Genomic DNA, 20,437 nt, shown 5'->3' on the forward strand with positions numbered 1-20,437 from the left:
CAACACTACTTATCCCACCCACAAAATGTACCACAAATGGGAAAGAACTCCAGCAAAGAAGACAATGCAACAGCACCTTACAACAGGTACTGCTTCAATCTGCCGTCCCCAGACAGCTCTTCTTGAACTATGTGCACCCCAAGAGAAAACGCAATGTTGCTCTTGGGAAATAAAATACAGGAGAGGAACAAAATACAATGTCATCTCCAGGGAGTTATTTGCTGAACATTCAGTGCTCATGAACTGGGAAAGGCCAGGGGTTGCTTCTTTAGATTATGGAGAAGAAGCCCCAAGGATGGCAAAATGTTTCTCTTACTGAAGATGGATGGAAATGGTGAGACCACTAAGATTGTAAATTTTCTTTTGAATAAATCTTCCTCTTAACTTCTAATGCTCCTAAAAATGCAGCCAGCCCATTGAATACTCCTGCTTTCTCCAGAAACACAACATCTTTAAGACAAGCCAGAAACATCCTTCCATAGAGAAAACTTCCAGAGGCAGCTATATGGGCTTCTCCTCTTGCTCTCTCCCAACAGTCCTCACTTGCTCTTGTCCTATGTTTAATATTAGCTGAACACCTGGAGTGTTCTTTATAGGCAGGATTTTAGAAGTTCAAGAGCTTGAAAGAAACTACTTAGTGGAACAAAGACTTCTAATCTGTACCATTTTTGTTTTGAAACATTTGAAATTAGATATTAAGTAATAATTGGTTCTTATTTTAAAAATGCAAAGAGCTATTGTTACTGCTGAAAGCAATAAAAATCTGTTTCAAAAAAAGAATAAATCTTATAAAGTAATACTTAGTAACTATTGATTTTTAAATAAAATTTGAATGTAGAAATAGCTCTTTCTAGGACCAAAAACAACGTTCAACAAAGTTGGAAAAAAAAACAGAAAATTAAATACATTCTCAGGTACAACATCTTCAGAAGCTATTCCTAATACAATTAGTCAGGCAATAAGTTGCAGATTTATGGAATTTTAGTACTTTTATGGTACATTTAAGCTGAACATGGTGAGCCTGTATGGAAATGCTGAGTAACTGCAAGACTTACCAAGAGTTCGTAATAAAACAAACTGCATTCCTAGTGCAAAGGGCCGCTCCCCATCTTCCACAGACCTGGCAGGCAGAAAGAAAACTCCTCTGAAGAAACAGTCATAACAGGTAATCACTGTGCTATGTTCTGGTTCTACCTCCTGGCTTTTTTCTGAGCTATAAAACACCTTTGTCTAAATTTCTTTCATTTAGCCACTAATATTGTTAACTCCTATTGATAGGAAAAAAATACAGCCAGACCTTCCTGTCCCTATTTAATCAAAATCTCAATCACACCTTTTAATCTTTCTTTACCTGTGAAAGGCCCGAAGAATTTGATCCAAACCCATTAAGGTAATCTAGAGGATCCATCCAAAATGTTTATGGCATCTCATCAAGCTTCCTATCATTTCATACAATGTATTTCTTTATTTTCTTAATCTTTTTAGACAAATTACAATTAATGGAGAATTAAATTGCTGAAAGCTGGACTCAGCTTCTGAATTTGACAGATCTCTGTGTAGCATAAGCATTTTGGAGCTACTTTAGGGAAAATATCAGTAGAAACATCTAAACAGTCTAATGCAAGTAATACAAGATTTCTTCCATTGGTTTCAAAGAGAAAATGTCAAACTTTCATAAGACTAAATACGAAGTAATGATATTTCACAATGCAACTACAACTTTAGTAAACCATAAAGTTTCTTCTGATTTAGAAAAATATTTTAAATCTTAACCTAAAGGTCTCAAATTAAGATATACAGCTTCTAATGACATTGAAATATAAGATAAAAACACACAAAAAGACTGTAGACAAAGGGGTACAGCTGTAAAATCAAGGTTTTGAAGTCAAGCAAAACCTCAGAAACTGAGAAACTTGAGAACCGATTTGGGCCACAAATCCTGGACTGATGCATTGTGCACAATATATGGTTTGGGATTCATGTGTGTGGGCCATACTTTCTTTATTAAACATTACAAAATCCTGCTGGAGATGCCCCTTATGCACTTCACTATTGTGAGGCTCACTGCAATATTAATGTTAATTGATTGAAGTTTACCTTTGCATAATTGCAGTGCAATTACAATGGGGTTTTTTATCATTATTGCACAGGTGGGAAACCTGGAGGCAGAAGGAATAAGGTCAGAAGTGTCCAAATTATTATGGCACTGTGCACACAGCAGTTGAGCTAAGGCTTCATGAGCAACTAAAAGTCTGAGGTGCCCACTGCCAAGCACTTGGGTTTACAGTCCAAACAGCGATCCTTGCACCCATTTTTAGATTTTTTGGAAAAGTAAACTGGAAGACAAATTCCACCACAGGACATGGCACAGTCCTCCGTGTGTCAGCAGCAGGCTCCTGCTTAAACCTCAGCCACTTAAGCTAAGAAAATGACAGCAAGAGAGTGCTCTTTGTTGCTGGGGATGAGACACAGGTGCCTGCCAGAGGGTTTCAGAGCTGTGTTCACAGCTGAGCCTAAGGAGAGAAAAGCCAAATCTTGATCTGCCTCGTGTTTTGTAAGGCTACATGACACTTCCCTACAAAGACTGTGTTGTTCCTATCCATAAATGACCAATGGTGACAACAACGCTACTACAGTACAAGTTCAAAATTATTGTGAAGATAAAAAGAGGAGAGTGAAAACCAGGCATGTGGCAGGAATGAACAGCTTTAGGAAAGAGAAAAGGATAATTTTAAATACTAACCCTTTTCATTTGTATTTGAAAATCCAAACCATTGCTCTAAGAAGGCTGAAAATTTCTTCAGAAATAATAATCTTCTTACATGATGCTTTTACTTGTTCTGTCTTTATAGCTACCTGGAAATTGCTGGGCACTTCATGTTTCATAAAGCAGATTATTATGTTACATATTCTTAATAGAAGCAAGTTCCACCCTAAGTCAGCCCTGTTCTATTCACTTTTTAAGGACACAGAAGCCTGAAGGAGTTTGGCTGCATTGCTCCAGCCTCTTCTGACACAGGTGCTGGTGACAGCACGCACAGCAAAAAAACCATAACTGAGTTCTCACCTGAGTGTCACTATGATTGCTGACGGCTGGGCACATGCTGTTATAAGCGTAACAATGAAGAGAAATATCAGGAAGGGGATAAGCGTGTTGCAGGTTCGATCACACTTCCCAGAAACAGCGTAGCCGTTCTCATTCAGGTAGGTTTTGACAATAACCAGCCGGAGCTGACTGCGCTGACCCACCGTCGGTGGAGTGATCACCTGGCGACTCTGCACACAGGCACATTCTGTGTAATTTCTTACCTGGAGAGAGCGAAAAAGAACATTTCTATGTGAAAAACCCATGCAAGAAAGACATTGAGCAGAGATGTGATACAACAGTCTCATGGTACTTCTCAACCTCTAGCATCATTTCCCCAAGCACAAGCAAGGTTACCACCCCAAGTACTTTTAAAGCTGGCCAGGACTTCCATGGTGAGACTACCTTTCAGTTACTTATGACTTCTACTGTTTAGGCTGAGTTTAGAAAAAAATCTGGAATATTTCTGGAAAATTCTGCCAAAAGAACTCAATCACTTCTTACAGGGAGGCTGAAGAGAAAGATTGTTTCTACTGTATTACAAAAACTGTGAGGAAACACTCTTTAAGTGGCATTGACAGTGCCATATTCTGGAATTTGGCAGAATGTCAGCAGTCATCTGCAGGAAGTGTCTTCTACCACCTTGATGGAGGTCTTGCCATATTCAGCTAAAGAGAAACAAGCTGCACTTCATGCTTGGAGCCCAGGATCTTCTAGTTGGATGTGGATGTGGATGGGATGCGTACAGGAGCAAAATCAGAGAATAAGGAGAAAGCAGAGACTTAAAAAGTGAGACCGAAGGAAATGAGGGATTCCCGAATGGACAAAGGGGCTAAAATTAGGATGAAGAGACTGATAACATATCATAGGCAAAGGGGACTATGATTTGAGCAAGGTGAGGAGAAGCCAGATCAGAAACAGACTCTCATCACATTTATCCTACTATGTTTTCATCTATTCTAAGGTGTGTGGCAGATCAGAATACTCCAGCGTGAGAGGGGAAACATGTCAGGGCCCATGTGATGTTACAGGAAGGAGTTTTTAGTTTCGAGGTTCGCATTTATAAAACCTAGGACCACACATGCACAGATGTTTCATTACAAGGCCATCTTAAGGTTGCAAATTTAAGCACTTGGAACAACACAAAATATCTATATTAGGGTTGCTCATCAACTTTAGTGTATAACTCTGTATGTGCTCGTGTTATGACATAGCCTCACTTTTTTTTTTCCACGAGATTTAGCTGAAGTTCTTAATAATCTATTGATTCATCCACTACTTTACCTCCTATTTTCAAAATATGGCTCCAGGTAGTTTTTTTCCTCACACTAAACATATACCACTATAAAGACAGAATGGCTCGTATTTCATATGGATTTTTCTGTCATACTCATCATTATAGCTTAACTCTTTGAAAAAGGAGTCATTTATCCTCAAAGTAGTTATGTAATGAGGAGGAAAGAGCAGCAGAGACAACATGGGATGAACTGACCATAACCTCCCATTCCCCATCCTGCTCTGCCCAGTCAGGGGGAAGAGGCAGAGAAACCAGGAGTAAAGTTAAGCCCAGGAAGAAGAGAGGAATGGGGGGAAGGTGTTGTAAGGTTTGGTTTTATTTCTTATTATCCTACTCTGATTTGATTGGTAATGAATTAAACTCATTTCCCCACGTCGAGTCTATTTTGCCCATGACAGTAACTGGTGAGTGATCTCTCTCTGTCCTTATCTTGACTCAAGGCCCTTTCATTATATTTTCTCTCTCCTGCCCAGCTGAAGAGGGGCTTGTTAGAGCAGCTTCGCTGGGCACCTGGTATCCAGTCAGGGTCAACCCACCACAGGCATCAATGTTGTTATCTCTATTTTGTAGTTAAGTAACTGAAACAGACCAAAACCTCCACAAATGTGGGTGGCAAATTTGAGAAAACCAGGATCCATTTTTTCAAAACATTTTCCGTTATATACAACTTAATATATCCTAAATGAAACTTTTTGTGCCTTCAGATACAGATTTAGGCACTTAGTGCTTCTACAAATGGCAATTCTGGTTATTGCTCATGTCTATGATCCAGAATATGAAGAATGCAAAATTAATGACCAACTGGGAGAGGTTTCGTTGAAGTCACTTGCCCAACATTGCTTAGGAACAGAGGCAATGACAGAATCCAGTTTCTCAAGGAAGGACTACACTCTGTAATGTCACATGAGTATTTGCTTTCTTCCTACAGACCCTCACCTTAATCTCCATATTGCTTCCAAATTGGCATCCTACAGAAAATAGTCATATTTACTACACAGTCTCAGTTCATTACCAGAGAAACCAAGTCTGTGCAATAAATGACATAGATATGACAAAACAGAAATGCTAGAGTATAGGAACATGTATATAAAATAGGTATCAACTGTATGTACATCAAACCTATGTCTCAATTCAAGCAAAGCACAAGATTTATATAGACACTGAAAGCTAACCACAGGCTCGCATCACAGGCTTTTTGCACTTGGGCCTAAGCAATTTTCTATGTACAAACCTACGAACCTGCATTTTCAGACCATTATGCAGTCAACCTGAGAAAGCACAGTGCTGGACCTAACATCCTCCTGCTTCACAGGCTGGCTCAGGACTGCAAATCAGGAGACTGATACATTATAAATAAGCTTTCTGGAAAGCACAATCAAGTCTTGAGAAAATCAATGTTTACATTACTTCCTGTCTTTCTTAATCATCCTTTTTTTTGGAAGACAGTTCTGTAACAGTAGAATTTAAGAGTTCGTCTTTTGTATTAAATGACTACAGCTATTACATAATGCTTTGTTGATGCTAAGGTCAGACTCTACCTCACAACTGTTTTCTTGTGCCTAGTCCTGGAAACTGCCAAATTTCCATAGTGGGATTTTACCAGAAGGATACCCTTCCCCAGTTCAGCATAACTGGAAGAATGGGCTATAACAGGCAATGTATTTCCCCAAAAGAAAGTGGATTATTAACATCCTTTAAGTTCTGGTTACTTGAGTTCAACGAGAACCACTTAGCCTGGAAGATGTTTAGAGATCAATGAGAATGGTCAAACTATTTTATAAGAGCAAAATACATGGGCAGTCTTTACCTAGCCACAAAAACAAAAGACCTATCAATACAGTGGTGCAGGTCCTAGAGCAACTTATGCAATATGACGAAGTTGACACAAACAGGCTTTAAACAGGCCATAACTGAATTTAAACAGGAGTTCAAAATGCTTCCAACTACCTGATGAGTTAAGTTTTTCCTTCCATTTGGAGAGGGAGCCAAAAAAAAAACAAACAACACACAGTTCTTAAGAGTAACATTGATGAACTTGTGAAAATACAGTATGACATGGCTGCCCATGTTAGCGGAAAGCTGAATCAGATGTCACCAATTCAAGGTCCCTTTTCTGAGCCCTGCAGGAACAGCAGAAACACTGCCATCAGGGACTTCAGAGTCTGCACTGGAAACACCAGCCCTCCCCAACCCATGGCACTTCGCGCTCACTCGGCTGGAGGATTTACTTGGTACAAATGAACCAGTGTCTCAAAATTGTACATAACTGAAAGGAAGCGGGGTGGGACCACGCAATGGCAGCATTACCAGCTCATGCATGAGTCAGCTGTAGAACAGCTTCTCTGAAATTTGGAGTGGGGGCTGCTTGCACTAGAAACAGAGAAGTCTTTGATCTGCATCAGTCCCGAGGGGTTGTATGTGGGTGGGTGAAGCACTTACCCCTGTGCTATGGTTTCCACTATTGATGCAGCCAGCTAGGCAAGGATTAAAATATGTTATTCCATCTGATCCACAGACAGGCTCATACTCATGAATCTTACATCCACAGTTAACATTACAGCTCCCAGTCAGATTCCTGTGGGCCATGGCAAGAGTGGGACTGAAGAAAAGAAAAAGAACATACTAGTAGAGCAAGCACAGATACCCTGCTGTTCAGAGGGAAAAAACATCCTACTCATTAACATTAGAACTGAGAGTTGATTATCAGAGAAAGACTACATTAACTCTAGGTTATGTACATTATTTAAACAGTATTGAAGAAAACCCAAGGTATCCTTGCTGTCAACTAAAAACACAATACAAAAATAACACCAAAGTTTAAAACTTGTATCTTATTTGCCCACGTAATAGTTGCATTTTCACCATGTTTTTTTCTCCTTTGGGAGTTAAGACACTGCTATTTTAGGTATCTAACCTAAGCTATGGAAATTTGTTGCTGATTACTAGTGAAAGGCTCAGTGAAGAGTAGTAAGCATTATGTGAACTAATAGGCATCTCTTTCCACACAGCCACAACTGTTCAGAAAACTTAATGCTTGTAGTATTTATATGCAAATGTGAAATCTATAGGAATCTCTCTAGATCTGGAGGAGTGCTGTGCTGTCATGAAATGTCTATAGAAGAACCACTACTCCACTTTCCTGGACCATTATGCAAAATCTTGCCAGACACCAGTTTTCTAGGTCCTCCCCAGAAGGGTTTGGCAGTATGCTCAGAAGGAACTAAAGGGAATTTCAAAGCTGAAGGACATGCACACACCAAAAATAAGGATCTTCACTGCCTATCACTGCTGCTTCAGACAGGTGGTTGAACAGATCTCAACTGCCATAGCAGGGAAATTCATCAAATACTCACTGGCAAGCACCATGCCGGCCTGGGCATGTCCTCACCACCAGATGAATGTGCAAAGGGACCCCAGCCAAGGCAGCAGTTCATGGCACTCATCTGAGCTCAGTTGCTCATGTAACAAGGCCTGAACTGAGACAGCTGCATTGAGACAGCTACAGGACTCTCTCAATGCACCCTCTCTTCTAGCTAACACCTCTGCATGGTGCACCTGGGTCCTTTCTGAAGAAAGCAGGTCACTCAGAAGCAGTTTTGGTCTCCTCAGTTGACACTGCCCTGGGTACTGGGTGTCCCAAAGTAAGACAAATTCCTAAAACAGAACCAATACCAGACAACCTGAGCTGCCACGGGGCAGCTGGTACAATCCAGTGTGCAATTCCTGGCTGGAATCGAGATTTTATAAACATACAACCTCACTGTGGCTCTGCTTTACCATATCAGTTGCACCATTGCAGCTCAATCCAGAAGTGACCTCGTACTTCCTAAATACCTCTGTCTAAAGAAATCACAGTTCCTGAACTGTGCACCCGTGACTCCCTCTTCACTGCATAAAGTGATTCCAAGCCACTGAAAACTGAAAAGCAGCTGATATCAAAGTTTTCACCTGCAGCTTTTCCTGTTACTTCGGAAAAAACTCATTTTATTATGTTACTTTCTGCCATAGAAGCAATCTAGCCTTTTAAGGGCTATTTTGTGTCTCAAAGTACCCAAATGTTAGGGACTGCAATATGCAGTACTGCAATGCATGAGTTTTCTGGAAGACAGAGGGCCAGTTTCAAAGCACTTATTTTACAGGTTGTAATTTGCAGTACCTAAACCTGAAAGTTTTTAGTTCTTCCAGATGCCAAAGTCAGAAAGGCAAGTTCTGTAGGGAATCAAAACAGCTGGCACCTCTGAAGATCTCCAGAAGTTCAGAACATGGAAGTGAGCACCCAAACTCCCTCCTATGGCATTTTGGCTGGTGTCCTGGCCAGGGAACGTGAGATGGGAGCCGAGAGTGATGGCAAGACCAGATCAGAATTTGCTTTGAAGACAACGATCACAATGATCAGTCCAGTGATCACACAGCCAAACCACACAGGGTTTTATTATACTGGTACTGGAACTCCTTGGTGTGTCTTTAGCTTAGTCTGAAAGGTTACTTTGAATACTCCATGCGCCACCCTTCGCCAGTGTTTCACAGACTACAGTCACTCTGGCCTCAATCCACGGAGGGGAACAGCTGCTGGAGCCTCTCCCAAGAGGCTGGATCTACCTAGCTCCGTGACGCAAGGCTGTCCCTCCTTTCTTTTCCTGGCTCATACGTTTAAACTAGCTGACACTTTTTTTTCACAAATGGAAGCAAAAATTGTCTCCCATTGCACCATTTATCCAGTAGTCCACTGATTAGATATGAAAACCAAAGCTTCCAAAGAATATTGAAGCAATCTATGCAAGGTTAAACACGATAAAGAGAAGAGATTGCATGAGCATGATTTAAAGGCCATTTCCAGGGACTAGAGCATATGTACGAAAATCCCCAACTCTGGGAGAAGACTGTGCCCTTTGCTTCCTCACACCTGAGTGGCAAGTGAAGTTGCAGACACCATCCTATCACTGCCTGTGGTCTGTGTGCAGCCCAGTCCAGAAGACCTGAATTTCTGAAAACAAATGCCAGTTGGACCACTGTGGAATCTGTGAAATCAGACAGAACTAAGTACTGAGCTCTGTTAGGGCATGAGTATTTGCACATGCGCCACAGGTAAAAATCTTGCCTTGGGAACTATGTTGGTATGCAAAACCTCTCCACACTGTGCACTGCAGCGTCCTGCTGAATTAACTGTGCTGCCCTGTTTGCCCTGCTCTCAGTATTGCTCAATGGTGCCACAGAGAGGCCACTGTTGATTAAAGCTAGCTCAAGTATCTCTGCTCTGAGCAAGTCATTAGATATCCAGGGAATTTTAGCACCTCCTCAGCCAGGCAGGAGTTGAAAAGGAATTTGGATTGAGTGTGTGGCTGTACCCCCGAGAACTTATACACATGCTCATGACCATCATGGCTGCAAAACCCCATGAGGGCTGCCATTTGCTTGCCTTCACATCTGTAATGCATAGGCAGGACTGCTGTAAAGGTAAGCAGCTAGTATGAGACTTTCCATGTCCCAAATACCCCAAGGGATTTTATTCTGCCCCCATTTTCTACACCAGAATAGACCAGAGACTTGACTCAGAGGCCACACTACACACAGTGCCTGTCACCCATGTCATCCATCACCTCACCTCCTGTTATTAGCGACACTAAGGAGCATGACTGCTGCTTTGTGGTTTCCACTAGACTCATTTTTAATGGTTTTATACACCACTATTTGATTTTGCTGATTATGCTTGTCCTTCCAGCTGGGCACTTTTGTGGCTGATCAAACGTTACTAAGTAGCTCTTAAATATTTATTGACTGTCTACTAATCACACTAATCAGGTTCACAAATTTAGCTGTTGGAGCTACTTTGTACTTTATGGTCTAGTTGGATGTTAACCAAAGCCTTTCTGAGTGTTTTCTTTCTTGCACCATAAACAAACAAGGAACAGTCTTAGAAACAAGTTGCAGCTTGACCAGGAAATTAAATATCCAGGGTTTATATTGGTTCTGTCACCTTCTCAGCTATCAGCTGGAACTTGTCTTCTTATATCACACTGGATTCCAGAAAGCAATATGCAGCAACATGTCATACAGCAACAGGCAGAGTTTTTCAGTAATCTCTCAAAAGATGGAAAACACCAAATGATCAAAACACACCTCAGGAACGTACTGATTTCAGCAGCACAGCGACAGAAGTTTTTCACACGAACAGGAAAGGCTCATTTTTTGGAGTTTCACAAGCTCGTCAGTGGCCTGCTGAGCTGGATGTCCTGGATGCCTGAATACCTGAGGTGAGCAATGGCTCCCCAGCTGGGCCTGGGAGACCCTCCTGCCCATGTCCCTACTGCCAAGGTTACCCTCTCCAACCTTTCTCACCCTGTGAAAGGCATTCTTTTGACCCCTTATCCCTCCATCATGTAAAACCCTTTACAGAAGCAGATGGGTCGTGTTGTTCAACAGGCAGGAGAGCCCACTCCATGACTCGCCTTGCTTACTGAACTCACTTCAGCAGCTCTGCTGAACATTACCGTGACACAGAGGTTAGGAGATCAGCTTAAAAATAAAGGTTAATAAAATCAGGCACATGAGAAACTAGAAGCATTAAACTGGAAATTTAATTGAGACTACTGTGAAAATTTAATCTCGGGGCATTTTTTTTTTTCATTTCCCAGGAAGAAAGCTGAAGTTTACATATATGCAAAGTAAATATGCTCAATTAATAGCAAGCTACCGCAAGCTGTATCTCTCCAGCTTTCATCACCTTTGGTACCTCAGCAAATCACTGTAAGGTCTATTTAGGGAATTTTTTTTGTTTATAGTAAGTCTTTCATGCAGAGAGAAAACTTTTTTCATCCTTTCAAGAACAGGTGATATACAAAATTATCTACTAACTCTGTTTCCAAATGCTCATTATCAGACAGTTTAATAGGTTCATGCTTTTCATCTTTATTACCTTCAGTGTTCAGTTACTGTTCACTCCTCCTTCAACAATGGGAAGCTAATGAAGGAAAATGGAATTTATATGCTGGGGACATGAAATCTCTACTGACACATATCCACGTAACCCCATTTTCTTCATATGTGGTCTGCCACATTGTACATATTGTTACAGATTGCTATAAACACTCCTCCCAGGAAGGGATCATTTTTTTCTCAAAGGTAGATATTTTTCCAGCAACAAACTGAACCAAAATACCCTACTAACCCTGCCTTATGACACTATGAAACTGCCTGATCTCCACAAAGGGAAACACAGCACTGATCCCTGAATTACTGCACAGCACATTGCAGATTTACCTGCATTGGTCAGAAAAAGCAGGCTCTTATGGAAATTGCACCAAAGATAGCAAGTCCTGCTCATGAGCTGGCTTGTGGGAAAAGCAGCTTAGTTTCAATGCCCCCACCGCTGTAGACATGGGATGTCTGAGAAGCAGCTGCCCTGCCTGTTTCAGCAGGTACAGATGCTGTCGACTCGCAGCACTGCTTCACCTGAGCTGCCAAGGACACCCGTCATGCACGCTAACAGAAACCAGCCCCAAACAACAGCGTTTCCTGAACTATTTGTTCAATTACAATCAATGACGTTGGTCCTTTCATTAATAGGATTCAACTGTAAGTTTGCTAAACATGTGTGCTGGGACAAAACCCAGAGTCTCATCTGACAAATTGCATTTGTTCACTTCTCAGGGAGACTGTTCTGTGTCTCCATGACATGATGCTGGTAAAGCTAATAAAGAGAAGACCTTTATTAGATGCCAGTAACAATAAAAGAGACTCTAGTTCCTAGCACTTTTTTTGCTAAATCCTGTTCTCCTCTCCAACTATAACTCTGTGGAAGGCTTGTGCTATAGGAGTAAAGTAAGAAAAGGGTAGGTATAAGGCAAGATTTATTGCCTGAAGTTTTTAGAGCTGTCACCTGTTATTTTGGATACCTGGGCTTGGACTGAAACCTGATTGTGCTGGCAGTCAGTGTACACACATTGGAAAAAAAAGGTAGACCCCCTTCCCATGAGGCTACAAGCTAAATGAAATACAATTTAAAAAAAATCAAAAACAAACAAACAAAGCAAAAACAAAAACAACAAAAAAAAAAACCCAGGGCCTGACTATATTTTGGTAATATCTAAACAAAGAATTGGTTTGCAAATGGTTTTATTCATATTTATTTAGATTGCTGTAGTAACCTACAGGACAGGACAGGACAGGACAGGACAGGACAGGACAGGACAGGACAGGACAGGACAGGACAGGACAGGACAGGAAAGGAAAGGAAAGGAAAGGAAAGGAAAGGAAAGGAAAGGAAAGGAAAGGAAAGGAAAGGAAAGGAAAGGAAAGGAAAGGAAAGGAAAGGAAAGGAAAGGAAAGGAAAGGAAAGGAAAGGAAAGGAAAGGAAAGGAAAGGAAAGGAAAGGAAAGGAAATAACTCCTCACCACATAAGTTCTATAATCTTAATATTAGGCTATCTGATAAAAAAAGGATTATCTTAATTTGATATCAATATTTTTGGTTTGGTATTCAAAGACATTCTGGATGGCAGAGATTTGCAGTCTCCTTGTTGGCAAGCAGCTGGAATCACAGCAATGATGCAATTTCTGTGTAGTTGTCAAACAAGGGACCCTCTCACTGTCTTAGCTGGATTCCTTCTTTGTTGTTATTGTTCTGATCCAATTAGTCACTGCTTTCAATTTAATGGATCCAACTGGCTGATTGGACTGAAAGAGATACAAGAGGTAACAGAAATCTAAACTGATGGTACAAGAGGAAGCATACAATGTTTTTATGTTTTTAGTGCCTCAGTAAGTCAATTGCCATGCTTTAACTAAACCTTAATTGCACCAAAACAACAGAAAGGCATCTAAAAGGCTCTGTTTGGATTCATTACATATCAGAAATGTGAGAGATAGAATTGAACTAATCTGAGAATCTGTCTTTATGAGTAAGTTCCCCATGGAGCCTGTTTTAGTTCCCTTATATCACAAAACATGGAAGAGACCTGAAGAGAGGCTGTAAAGAAGAGGGAGACAGGTGGTGCCTAGGGTCAGAACAAGAGACAATGGGCACACACTGAAACACAGGAGGTTCCCTCTGAACATCGCAAGACACTTTTTCACTGTGAGGGTGACCAAGCACTGGCACAGGTTTCCCAGAGAGATTATGGAGTCTCCATCCTTGGAGAGCTTCAAAAGCCATTTGGACAAGGAGACTATTCACTGGTTCAGGACTTCCCATTCGGATGCTGGTTATGGTGCAAGAGAAGGGATGCTGTATAGTGGCTTGACATAAGGCTCCTTACTCTGTATTCAAATATCAAACATGCCTTCAGTCACAAGGCTGGGGCACGGAACAACAGGTTCTAAAATGCTGAGATGTATAATAAAGAAGTGCCCTTGACCTCCCTGATAACAGAATTGCTGACTACACAGCAACAACAGCAAAACTGCTTGTGCCCAACATAAAACAGCTGAAAATCCTTGAAAATGTATTCTAATCTGTGCATGCCTCCAAGTCCCATCCACTTTCTTGCAGATGGTACAGTTAGAAAAATACAGATTTATGAAACATACTCTGCTCATCAAGGAAAAAACACTACTTTTTAAATGTAAAAGAAAAGCAGAACTAAGCATGTTTGTTCAGGAAAGATTCAGAAAGCGAAATCTCCCATGGGGTATGTCTGTGCTGCCCAATGTAGCTGAGATCTCTGGGCTGGGCTGCTGCCAGTGCGGGTAGCTCAGACATCAGACCTGGCATTGCCATGTTAAGGCAGAGCATGGGGCAAGACAATTTACTCTGAACCAAGTAGCTACAGTGTTCCTCCTATCTAGTCTAGCCTGTTGAACTGCCTTTGATGTCCATACTCTTCATCGGGAGAAGTGAATGTGTTTTATTAAACCTCAAATGAAAACATGCTTTTTTTGTTGCATGAATAACATTCTCTGATGTCTGAGGAAGAGCTGCCCACCAAGTAAATTATTTGAAGCTATCAAATGATTGACCACGAGGATTAAGAGAATGTTCAGCATATCAGATGTTCAAGATAAATTTATGTGTAGTGCTGCTTCTTTATTATCATTTTGTTCAATCTCTGCATTAAAAAAATCGCATAGGTCTGAGGCTGCAAACTCCTGAACCCTGCTTTATAACACGCTGGTAATTCTCAATTTCTGATGATGTTACAATCTGAGCATACTGATTCTTATACTGATTTCAAAGAGTTAGTATACTTCAACATTTCCCAGAATTTTGCCATTACTGTCTCCCACCTCTTGTCTCAATGAGAACAATTAGATGAAGGTGGTAAAGAAGTAATGCTAGTGCACATTCCGAACAGCTGTGAATAGCCTCCTATTTCAATTCATGCTATGTGTTTACTGCAAGTGTTATTATTTACTGCAAAAATGAAATCAGATACTCTTACATTCAAGTGTGAATTTTAAGTGGACGTAACAACAGTTTGCCATGTTTTCAATTTAGAAATAGATACAAATGAAACAGCACTTTTTCACAGACAGAAAAGAATAGCCTTCTTATTAGTCAGGCAGTGACACTCTTGACTTGTCACACAGCTCAATTAATTGCTATCTGAAATTTACATTTTAATTCCTAGTAATTTTTATTTCCTCATCTACGCCCCCAGGCTGTCACAGGGTGGACAATCAAAGCATTCCACCCCTTTTCCATCCCCATTCTCTCCTTTTTCAGCCCATGATGCTGAGACCAGGATATATCACCATACTATTTCCCTCTACAGTCAGCCCCTCAGCATCAAGTTTTAACTCTAGATATTAAGAACACAAAGCAGTAAACCACCTTTCCATGAGCTCATGATTTTCAGTTGCTGGTTTTCTTGCTCTAGGATTAAGGTTTGACAGCAGTGTAGTAACACCCAGCAACATGTAGTACAAAATATTTTTTGTGTAAACAGTGCCTATTTTCTTCCTCCCTTGCTTCCCATTTATCCTCTTTGGTTTTCACTTGGCTTGCTCACAGCTCCACTGTAGTTCTTTTTTTCCCTGTTGGACCATCTCTTTTCCTGCTCCACACTTCTTCTACACTCTCTTCCAAATGTCAAAATGTCAAAGAGTCCAAAACTGAGCCTTAAAAGCAAGATTTCAAATGGACCTGATAACAGCACTTGGCCATAAATAAAATGCAGACACTGTCTCAGATGTAAAAGCAAGGGGAAAAACATTGCTTCAGATACGTATGTGGTGTTCAAATGTTTACGCCATTGTTGTGTTTAAGCTACATGAAGAAAGTAATTTTGGGGAAAAGCTAATGCACGAAATAAGAAAGAAAACATAAGCTTATATCAGGCTTCTGCAGAATTACCTTCCAGTGAAACACTTTCTCACAACTTTTCCATGCTGTCTTCCTTCCTAATGTCTCTTACTTCTTTAAAATGCCCATCCATGCATTTCTTAATGTCACAGCTTAAATCCCTCACTCCCAATACCCTACCACATCCACTCCTCCTTTTTCCTGACATCCTCTTCATTCTCAATATACCTTTAAGGGTTATGATCTAGTCACTGTCTCGATGATGATACAGCAAGGGCTGGAGGCCATTCATACAACTAGCAAGGGGTTCGGAAGCAGCACACACCACTAATGTTGTAGCACGTGCCCAAGTGATTCCTCTCAAATAGGGACTGCAGACCTAAGAGACCATTATGGTGATAATAAACAAACCTATTCAGAACATATCTTTATAAACCCTTCCATATTTTCTCAGTTTTCATCAGCAGGAAAGAATATTTTGGAACACTAACTAAACTCTGAGCAATCTACACAGGATACTATTCTTATTTTCTAGTAAGTCACTGAAGTCCACTCTTATGCATTTTCCCATCCCTCTAAAAGGTGAATTACTACATAAGCTTCATTATAAACTAGGTGTGAAACCAAAGGGCCACATCGTAACGGTGTGTGTTTATATTACAATACTTGCCAAATTGTCATTTGAATATATAGCTTCTTCAGTACATCATCCATCAGCATTTTTTATATTTCTTCATCAGGCTTTTTGGAAAAAGTTGGTTTTGCCACATATAATTCCAAGATACTTACCCAGTTGTGTAAGGTATATTTATTCCCCCCAGATTAATGCTTTCACATCCAACAATGAAGAGAGTTGAAAAGCACAGCAGAGATACACCACTGCAGATCATAGCCAACTTCGCAGACTCTCTCGCACCAAGTTTCAGCTTTTTTATAATGTAGCCGCCTAGGACAATCCCAACACCAGCACTCGGGACAATAATCACACCTGCCAGGAAGAAATTTGAGCAACCTTAAAACAGGACCTACCGAAATGGAATAACACATAAATATTGGCTTCATTCCCTAATTAGATGACTGCAAATGCTGTACTAAGATCTCCATTGTCTGTCAGCAAACTGAGTCAGACTTTTCAAACCTTTGGAGTGTTGTCAAAGAATTAATAAAAGCCTCCTTATGATATTACCAGCAGCCAAAGCACTATAAGAGAACTATTGTCCTTAAAAGCAGAAACATTGCTTTGTATTTATTTTAGAATGGCGAGAAGGGATACACATTGCGCCAATTCAATCACTGAAAATTTGAAGAAATCCAGATTTGGACACAAATCTTCCTCTTCCTGCTCTCATGATTAACTCCAGTGAAGTACAAGTGTTAATCCCAGCCAGGATCCCAGAAGCCTTCCCACCTTCGAGTGCATGTACAAACCCGGCTCCAAATTCTGTATTCTGGATACTCTACTCAAGTTGAATATCACTTTCTTACACTGGCAGCCCCAATCATCTCAGCACAGCGACAACGAGAGCAAACTGATCATGATGAAAGAAATTAAGATACTAGAAATATTATTAGGATCGGTTTAAGACACAAAAAACAAGCCTTTGAAACTTCTGCCACTGCTGCAGTTATAAGGTGGCAGTTCAGCAACACATCACCGGGCTGTTCTCACTTCCCAGGGTCTGAGGTGGTGGTGTCAGTGAATGTCTTGCACTTCTCAGCTTCCCTTGGCTTTTGCTTCTGACATGTGAGAAGCTCTTTAAATAAAGTCTTTGCTAAAAAATATGCATTCCACATAAGTATGGAATTTGAACAACTTTTGGCAGCTGCATCTAGGGAGAAGGAACTAAGCTTTATAATCCAAATTCTTAAAGATGTTGGTCTTCTTTTTAAAGACGCTGGTAAGACTGTCACTTGCAAATATCTAATATGACCGTAAAGCATTCTCATTCTCTGCTAATTTGTCTAAAGGTGAAGGGGAAATCATATTTATCAAAATGTTGAGATTACGAAAGCGAAAATAAGAGGTAAAAATAGTTGCCATCTTAATTACACTGCTATCACCAATGGCATTATAAAATCAAACATCATTTATTAGGAAGATTCTCAATAACAACGATATGCAGACTTAAAACCAGTCTTTCTCATAAGAGCAGAATTTAAATGTATAAGTCTTTCTAGGAGAATTAAATTATTTTCATGAAGTTCAAAGCTGTTATCTCTCTCAAGCTGTTATATCTCTCACTTTCAATGACTGAATATGAACAAGGGAAGCAAATAACGCAAATCCTTTCACTTGCCCTGAGAATGTTCTCTCTGGGTGAAAATGGTAACTCAGCTGAGTCCACCAGGCATTCCCTGCTCTATGAAATCTGTGTCAAAGAAGCTCACATCCATGCTGAAGACAGACTGGGATCACTTGCAATGCCTTCTAAGACAACCCTGGCAGGTGAACCAAATTCCATGAACCAAATCCACGGCTATATAAGGTATATGAAGCAAGGGTCTTGCCCAAGGCAAAGGCCTGCTGACCATAAATTAACCTCAGTACTTTATTCTTCTTCCTTCCATCTTATAGCTTAGCTTTGAGTTCTTAACATCTTTTGGGACTGAATTTACCTTTTCTTTCTTATTCTCCTGAGAGCATGGATATTGGAAAAGCCCTTCACTAGAACTGAGACTGTACCGTCAAAACTCAGCATGTAAATACTTCGTGAGGCATTATGTAATGGTTCTTTATTTAGTGAATTATACTGTGCTGCTGTTTTCATCCATCCTCTGCCCTACAATGAGGATCAGAATATTAAAGATGAGGAGAACATGAAGAAATTGCCTGCCAAGGCTTGCTGTCATTTAGAGAGCTGGAAGGATAAAGGGAAACCTACACAGAAGAAGTATGAAGACTAATTCCTCCACACAAAGTGGAGCTGGGGATGGGAAAAGTGTCTCTTTGGGAGAAACTGGAAGGGCAGGAGCAGATTTTGCTGTTTGCGGTGAAGGCAGCAGAGAAAAGTGCAGATTCCCTCCTGTGCATCAGGAAGCCTGACAGGTTCTTTTGCTCTAAGTACAAACTCTTCATCCTTACACACCTCTCTTTCCACAGGGGATGTGAAATCAGAAGTGATGTACTGTCAAAGAAACACATCTATTCCAGTGCACTTCCAGATGAGCTTCCAGGGCAAAGCAAAGCATGTACATCTAATCAGCACATGCATCCTTCTTTTTCAAAGGCATTTAGAGGAATAAAGCTTAAGATCTGATCCTAAGCTGTTGCACTGCACTTTCCTTCATTTCATAATGAGAGTTTGGCTTACAGGAATTGTGCGTGTGCCAAATATACTCCTGGGTACAGTGCTCTTAGGTAATATCAGCTTTCAGTCAGCAACTTTCAAGCTTTGTCCTTTTTGCTGTAGTCAGGATGCTGCAGCACTTCAGGCTTTCCACAGCAGCAAAAGATTATCTTAACAGCTACTGTCTGGGAACAGAAAACTGCAATATCTGCTAAACAGGCTACACTTTCAAAGGGAATACTTTGAGATTTGCAAAACAATTCTGTCTGGGATACGTATTATACCTTTTCTAAAACTAAAGGTAGATCCAATGTGTTTGTAACCATTTTAGCAGAAGTGACCAGAAGGGTGCTTTGTAATATAGTCTGGGGTTCTTCCAATTACAAATTATTTGAATTATAACTCTCTTTTTCACAAGTCAACCTGCAAGCAACGCACCTCAAATTTTAACCTGGATTTGTCTAAGATCTACCTGTAACCTAAAGTCAAAGTTGTTTGGGTTTTGGTTTTGGACCTGAGAAAGCCAGGAGGCTACATGCTGCCTGCTCTGCAAATGGAAAACAAAACTCTGAACAAGACAAAACTGCAGCAGAAGCTGCGCAAGTTCAAGACATGAAGTTTAGCACATGGCATTTTTGCTGACAATTAATGTCAGGCTTGTTTAAAAATAGAAACAAATTGAGACTTAATTAAAGAATTCCTGCTATTTAATTGAGATGGAAAATGACCAATAAAACATTTACATCAGTAACATAAGGAGATTCAGCAAGCACATGTATTCATCTGGTGATGTACATATGAAGTATAGATGTAGTATAAATAACATTTAAGTTAATTAATTTTGCTGACCAGAAGTTTGTAAACTGGACATGTCTTTTACAAGGTTAGCCAGTAGCAATCTAACACAGAATCTCCAAAAGTTTCCTCTTCCTATTTTTCCTGCAATTTATAAAATGAATAACAGCTATTGACTTTAATGCTAAGTTTAGGAGCCAGGCTTGTGGAAGCAATGCTTGCTTGTCCGTATTGCACACCCATCTTCAGCTATTTTATCTCCTTCTTCTGGCTCATTACAATAGTCTTTATCAAGCCATTTACAATAGTGAAAACAACAGATGTTAATAGCTTCACACCCTTGACAGGGCCATGTCATTTTTATCTCTTTTAATGTACTGACTGTTCAATATTTTGTCTGGCAAGAATGTTTCTGGCTTACCCTGAGAATGAAGCAAGTTATAGAGCAGCAATCCCATCAAGACTCATTACAGCGAAACGCCTATCCGTGTGTAGCTGCTGTAAGCTTCACATAGAATCATGGTCCCATCAATCACCGTTCCCTCCTCATATACAGAACACAGAGATCTCATGCCCTGAAGAAAATCTCATCCCAGCAAGCTCTCAAACAGAAGGCACCACATGGTGCTTCTCTGATGTTTCCCCTCCACACTGCAGAAAGACTCCTTGCTTTTCTTCCAGTCACTGCAGGTGACATACAATTCCCATGTGAGGTGTCTGTCTCTTTCTTCTACT

The 20,437-nt window shown here is 40.5% G+C and overlaps 1 protein-coding gene across 1 annotated transcript in view; it reads right to left on the minus strand.

Moving 5' to 3' along the window:
• SLCO5A1 (solute carrier organic anion transporter family member 5A1) overlaps positions 1 to 20,437 on the minus strand; it is a 78,414-nt gene that overhangs the window by 8,231 nt on the left and 49,746 nt on the right. Inside the window, exons 6-9 of the mRNA XM_065053748.1 lie at positions 16,410 to 16,608; positions 6,822 to 6,981; positions 3,068 to 3,309; positions 1,056 to 1,120 (exon numbers count right to left, since the gene is read on the minus strand). Of these exons, the coding sequence (XP_064909820.1) occupies positions 1,056 to 1,120; positions 3,068 to 3,309; positions 6,822 to 6,981; positions 16,410 to 16,608 (666 nt within the window). The remainder of the gene's footprint in view (positions 1 to 1,055; positions 1,121 to 3,067; positions 3,310 to 6,821; positions 6,982 to 16,409; positions 16,609 to 20,437) is intronic.

This window comes from Columba livia, chromosome 2 (assembly GCF_036013475.1).
Source record: "Columba livia isolate bColLiv1 breed racing homer chromosome 2, bColLiv1.pat.W.v2, whole genome shotgun sequence".
Taxonomy (NCBI): domain Eukaryota; kingdom Metazoa; phylum Chordata; class Aves; order Columbiformes; family Columbidae; genus Columba; species Columba livia.